General features: G+C 40.4%; 1 protein-coding gene across 1 annotated transcript; it reads left to right on the forward strand.

The window, feature by feature from the left end:
* The first annotated feature begins 902 nt into the window (after positions 1 to 902).
* Positions 903 to 3,582, forward strand: mc4r (melanocortin 4 receptor). The gene has a single exon (XM_059326891.1). The coding sequence runs from the start codon at positions 1,354 to 1,356 to the stop codon at positions 2,335 to 2,337; it is 984 nt and encodes a 327-aa protein (XP_059182874.1). The 5' UTR covers positions 903 to 1,353; the 3' UTR covers positions 2,338 to 3,582.
* Positions 3,583 to 6,253: the final 2,671 nt, after the last annotated feature.

The following is a 6,253-nucleotide window of genomic DNA, read 5'->3' on the forward strand; positions in this document are numbered from 1 at the left end:
CTCAGACACAGATCAGGTGTACTTAAAGTCTCTTTATTCAGGAAAGCAGCAAGAGTTATCCTCAACAGAGTGAAAAAATAAAGGTGCTACAAAAACTCCTGAAACTGAGCTGAGATAACTAAAAAAGAAAAGTCACTCCTAAAGGAGGAAAAGCACTGGAAGCCTAACTACACTAATAATCTAAACTAAGAAGTCCAAAATCTATGAAAAGGGGAAATCTATCCAACCTAACAAGGGGAAAACTAACAAATTAAAACTCCAACAAACAAAAGGCGCTCCAAAAGGGAGGGACCAAACCTGACAGGGAAAAACAGGACAAAAATAAACAATATTTTTGTTGCTTAAGCTTATGTATTCAGTCATTATTCAATGGTATACTAAAAATCCATGTGAAAAAAATTACTTCTCACTTTTCTCAGGTCAAATATTTATATGCGATTAAAATGCGATTAATTTAGATTAATCAATTACAAAGCCTCTAATTAATTAGATACATTTTTTTAATCGAGTCCCCGCCCTAGTAAATAATAAATAATAATAAAAAGCTCGGCCCAGTTTCAGTTCAGTGAGTACTGATACGCAGTCAGAGATAAAATGGACTGAATTCTTAACGATCATTAATCGATCATAGATTAGTTATTCCCATCCCTAATGTATTAGTTATTTTAAGTTCATCATAAAGGTTAAAGCCCTGTTATTCAGTGCACTAAGTTCCTTCTTAAGCCCATTCATTTATACATTTGCTCATTCATGCATCAAGCCAAACTTTGCTCCTCCTCCCACTTTATCAGCGAGCGGATAGGACAGAAATCCACAGGGGCGTGTGTGTGTGTGTGTGTGTGTGCCTGGTATATATTATCAGACACACAGGCAGAGAGGCTAGACCACAGCAGCCTACTGAGTGTTGATCTGCCTGCTACGCTCTGATCTCACTGCCTCTCATGTTCCCGCTCACTGTTAATCAGCCTCCCACACGCTGCTTCCTGCACGCACCTTTCCGCTCTCCGCTTCACTCCTTTCCCAGTTTAATCTCTCTCATATTTGTTTCGGGAACATTTAATTTACCTCCTTATTGAGTGGAGGGATGAGAGGAGAAGAGAGCGGCGGGATTGTCTTTCGCCGAGAGTAACAGCGGCAGCAGATGTTTGAAGATAATTGCCTCTCTTTGTAAAGCTGAAAGGGGGAAAAAAGGAAAGAAAGAAGAATTTTGCCTGAAAGAATTTCTTCTTTCAGCCTGCAGAAGTTGTCCTCGGGACATTGAAGATGGCTGAGGAGCGCACGCTTGTGAGATTTTAAGCCTGACGAGGCACATGGACCAGTAACGAGGGGAAAAGGAATTAAAAAGAAGACAGTATGAACGCCACGGAGCACTTTGGATTGATCACAGGCTACTACAACAGGAGCCAGACCTCCGCCACTTTGACGCTCAACAAAGACTTATCGTCCGAGGAGAAGGACTCGTCGACAGGATGCTACGAGCAGCTGCTGATCTCCACCGAGGTTTTCCTCACTCTGGGCATCGTCAGCCTGCTGGAGAACATCCTGGTCGTCGCTGCTATCGTGAAGAACAAGAACCTTCACTCGCCCATGTACTTTTTCATCTGCAGCCTGGCTGTCGCCGACATGCTCGTCAGCGTGTCCAACGCCTCCGAGACCATTGTCATAGCGCTCATCAATGGAGGCAACCTGACCATCCCGGTCACGCTGATAAAGAGCATGGACAATGTGTTTGACTCTATGATCTGCAGCTCTCTGTTGGCGTCCATATGCAGCCTGCTGGCCATCGCCGTCGACCGCTACATCACCATCTTCTACGCGCTCCGTTACCACAACATCGTCACCCTGCGGAGGGCGATGCTGGTCATCAGCAGCATCTGGACGTGCTGCATCGTGTCCGGCATCCTGTTCATCATCTACTCGGAGAGCACCACGGTGCTCATCTGCCTCATCACCATGTTCTTCACCATGCTGGTGCTCATGGCTTCGCTGTACGTGCACATGTTCCTGCTGGCCCGTTTGCACATGAAGCGCATAGCGGCGCTGCCGGGCAACGCGCCCATCCACCAGCGAGCCAACATGAAGGGCGCCATCACCCTCACCATCCTCCTCGGGGTGTTCGTGGTGTGCTGGGCGCCATTTTTCCTCCACCTCATCCTCATGATCACCTGCCCCCGGAACCCCTACTGCACCTGCTTCATGTCCCACTTCAACATGTACCTCATCCTCATCATGTGCAACTCCGTCATCGACCCCATCATCTACGCCTTTCGGAGCCAAGAGATGAGAAAAACCTTCAAAGAGATTTTCTACTGCTCACACGCTTTCTTGTGCGTGTGAGCTGCATGTTGAGTGTCCACCCTGACAGCCGCAATCAGCAAATTTGAATTGAAACTCGGCCGATGAGGACTTTGAGAGTTTGAGCTGTAATCACTGTGGACTGATGTGTGCCCGGTGCTCTCACAGTCAGTCAGCTGTTAATGATTGATTAGTAGAGCGCTCGCCTTTGGTTACATGAGTCAGGTTGCTGGAGGAGGTAGGTTTACAGACACGCTGTTGTAAAATAGAGCATCATTCTGTAGACAAAAGCTATTTTGTTTCATAGTAAACGCAAAGTGCAATTTGAGGTAAATGTTACCAATACACATGCTAAAACTGTGGTTCATTTACAGATCCTTTCTCTTTCTAACTCTTTCTACCTAACACACTTTTCTTGTTGCTCTCTGTCGAAGAAAATCAAAAACCACTACGCTTATCTTAGAGATCTTTACGTATCATGGCATGTCAATATTACAGCTGTTGCAGAGACTAACAATGTATATGACACACTACCTCCATGTCTGAGAGTGTAATCCACCTCATAACAGAAACTATGAGACTATATTTTGCACACTGCAAGCAAAGACAGATATTTTTTCAGCATTAACTCCTTTTGTTTTGCATTGCAATGAATGTAAAGAAATGTCTAGTGTAGTGTTTATTTTTCCTGTTATAGAACGATAAGGTGAAACACATTACACCTCATGTATTATGTGCTTATCATGAAGGCAAATACAGGGTACATCCTGCTCCACCAAAGCAGGCTTTTATCTTCTTCTCGAGAGCTAAAACGATCACAAATGTAACAATATATCATTTCAAAGTGACTACTTTGCAGAAAAGAGGTGATTTTCCGAGCTGCTCTGAAAGCACGAGAACACAGAGATGAAACTGGATGCTTCTGTAAAAGACAAAACAAGAGCACAAAAAGAAAAAAAAGGGACATTTTTTGCTCTTTACTGATGTTTCCAGGTCGAACCCATGCAGCATAGTAAACAGGCTGTTATCTCATGCTTACACATGACATTTATTGACTGGGATCTAAAATGCAGGAGGGTAGTCTCACTCTGTGGGTGACACATTTACAGTAATGAGGGTAAATGCTTATATAATAATATAATAACAGAGGAAACAATTGTGGACTCGTGCATGACATTGTCATGGCATATTAGTGCAATTCTCAGGCACAAAAAGGCACTTATATTTCTATTTTATTCATAATTGAACCTACAGAAAACAAGAGGACAATTAGGGTGACTTTGACCTTTCCTGACAGTGTGTATTTTTATTTTTTTTGCTCCCTGATGGCAACTTTACACCCTACCTGATCAGGGATGTACATGCATGGAAAAATGATTAGACCACCCTTGGATTCTTCAAGTTCTTGTTCATTTTAATGCCTGGTAAAACTAAAGGTACATTTGTTTGGACAAATATAATGATAACAACTAGAATAGCTCATAAGAGTTTAATTTAAGAGATGATATCTAGACATTTTCCATGTTTTTCTTAATAAAAAACAAAATCATTAACAACAAAAACCATGGAAAGTGGCTCGATATCAGCTCCTAAATTGAACTTTTATGAGCTATTCTTGTTGTTTTCATTATATTTGTCCAAACAAATGCACCTTTAGTTGTACCAGCTATTAAAATGAACAAGAAATTTAACAAAAAAGGCTGGTCTAATATTTTTTTCCATGACTGCAGTTTATGTAGACCCTCCCCTCTGATTTCCCCTTAAAAACCAGGGCAGCAGAAAAGAGATTTTTATCCCAAGGATGAACCCAAAGTAGCCATAATGTTTGCAAATCATGTATAATGGTGTTTGTGTGGGCATTAAGCTAAAAAAAAAAACAGACCTGATGATCTCACTGTCAGCCCATTTTACAATCAGAGCTCTTGTGTAATTTTTGTAGATATTTGTGTACATTTGCACATGTACATTGTTCTCACTCTAAGCATGTGTGTATGGCCATACAGAGATTTCCCACCATGTTAATGTGAAAGGACAGATTTTTACTTGAATGTATTTTAAGTGTTGTGCAATCGTTGCTTTTCTCCTGGCCTTAAATATGTCGCACTGTGATGTAAAAAGAGCAACCTTCTCCTCTGTGACAGTATTTTAGGAACTGATGTAATCAGTCTTTATATGTTTGTAAGTGCTATTTTTCAATATTGCCTTATTTATTTATGCCTTTTTAAACTCAAAGTGCATTCCGAAGCTCATCAAATGCAAACTGATGTAAAACGGGACCCGTTTCCTGTTCAAAGCTTTGCCTGGAATGTGATTCATGTGTGCCAATATGAAGCTGCTGTTTGCTTGACCGATGCATCTTCTGTGAATCACTGCTGCAGAGTAACTTTAATAAATCATACTGTCACCTCAGCAACAGCAGCTGTGTTTGTCAGCTTTCCTCCGGAGTGCAGACTTTAACCTTTTGTGCAAAGACTACGTGTTGACTTTAAACTTTATCAGGAAAAAAACACACAATTCCTCAAACTGTCATGAGAAAACAACCTGTCACTCAAAAACAACTGGACTTCATAGAATAAATGTCACTGAAAAATGCATTTAAACAGGCCCGACAGCAAAGAAATGTTATAACATAAACTTGGGTGATATATGAGAAGTAAAAATGCAGCACATTTTCTTCCCCTGAGGAGAGAAAGCGCAGTTGACGAGCTGTGAAAATATCCACAGGGTTTTTCGATCATGGTGAATAATTTAAACTGAAGTAAACAAAAGATTTACAATGCTGGAAAATAACTTTTGATAGCATCCGTTCAATATTGCTTTCGGGAGCATCAGTTTGACAAATTGACACTAATTCATTCAGGATTTAATTACATTTTTAATAGACTTTTAGGTTATGTAATGGATGCACAGATACAAAACAGAACACTGCATGTGCAAAACAGAAAATAATAGAATATGAATGAATAGAAACTTGGAGTAGAGAAAGTATTATTAGCTATTGTTAACATTTTATACACACAGAAAGACATTATTCTCGTGCATTCAGGCTGTGTGCTGTGTGAAGGTTGCATTAGGCAGAATGAAATGTAAAATCTTTTACAAATACGAAGCGGTGATTCAGCGATCCCGACTGTTTTCATTCGTCTCAGTTTGACAGCTTCAATTTGGTCCCAGTCGTATCATATCATCTACTTTCTTTCTTTCCCTTTCATTTTGTTTTCAATTTTAGTTTTACATCAGCACAATGTTAGGAAATATCACCAGCACAGTGGGTGGGCTTCATGCTGCCCCAGTTAGGTTTTTTATTTTAGGCGAAAGTGACAAAGAATTCACTTCAAATACCAGCAGAAACCTTTCCTGCTTTCTAAAGCTCTAACAAAACAGCCACAACAAGCGGGCTCCCAGACACTTCCAGAGCTGCAGGTTTGGGTTCCACTGGGAGGAAAAAGGGATTGATTTAGATAAAAGCACAGACACACTGGAAGGGCATGATATGAATGACAAAAGGATGGAAGTATCGTATTTTATTTCACTCATTCAGCTTTCTGAAGTGGGGATTTATAAAGTATTTACCTGCAGTAGATGATGGTTTGCACGTTACCAGTTTGAAGAACCAGACGAAGAACTTCCATGTTCCTACGCATGAGCACACTAACAGTCATGAAAAAAAATATTAGACCATTGTTTTCATCAATTTCTTGTTCATTTTAATGCCTGGTACAACTAAAGGTACATTTGTTTGGACAAATATAATGATAACAACAACAAAAAGCTCATAAGAGTTTAATTTAAGAGCTGATATCTAGACGTTTTCCATGGTTTTCTTGATCATGATTTTGGTTATTATGGTGGTCTAATAATTTTTTCCATGACTGCATATGCTTTATGCACTGCCACAGATCAGCTGTTTTGGTCAGAATATGTTCTACGGTTGATAAAAAGTATTGCGAAATGAAAC

The sequence above is a fragment of the Centropristis striata genome, chromosome 23, assembly GCF_030273125.1.
Source record: "Centropristis striata isolate RG_2023a ecotype Rhode Island chromosome 23, C.striata_1.0, whole genome shotgun sequence".
NCBI classification, from domain to species: Eukaryota; Metazoa; Chordata; class Actinopteri; order Perciformes; family Serranidae; genus Centropristis; species Centropristis striata.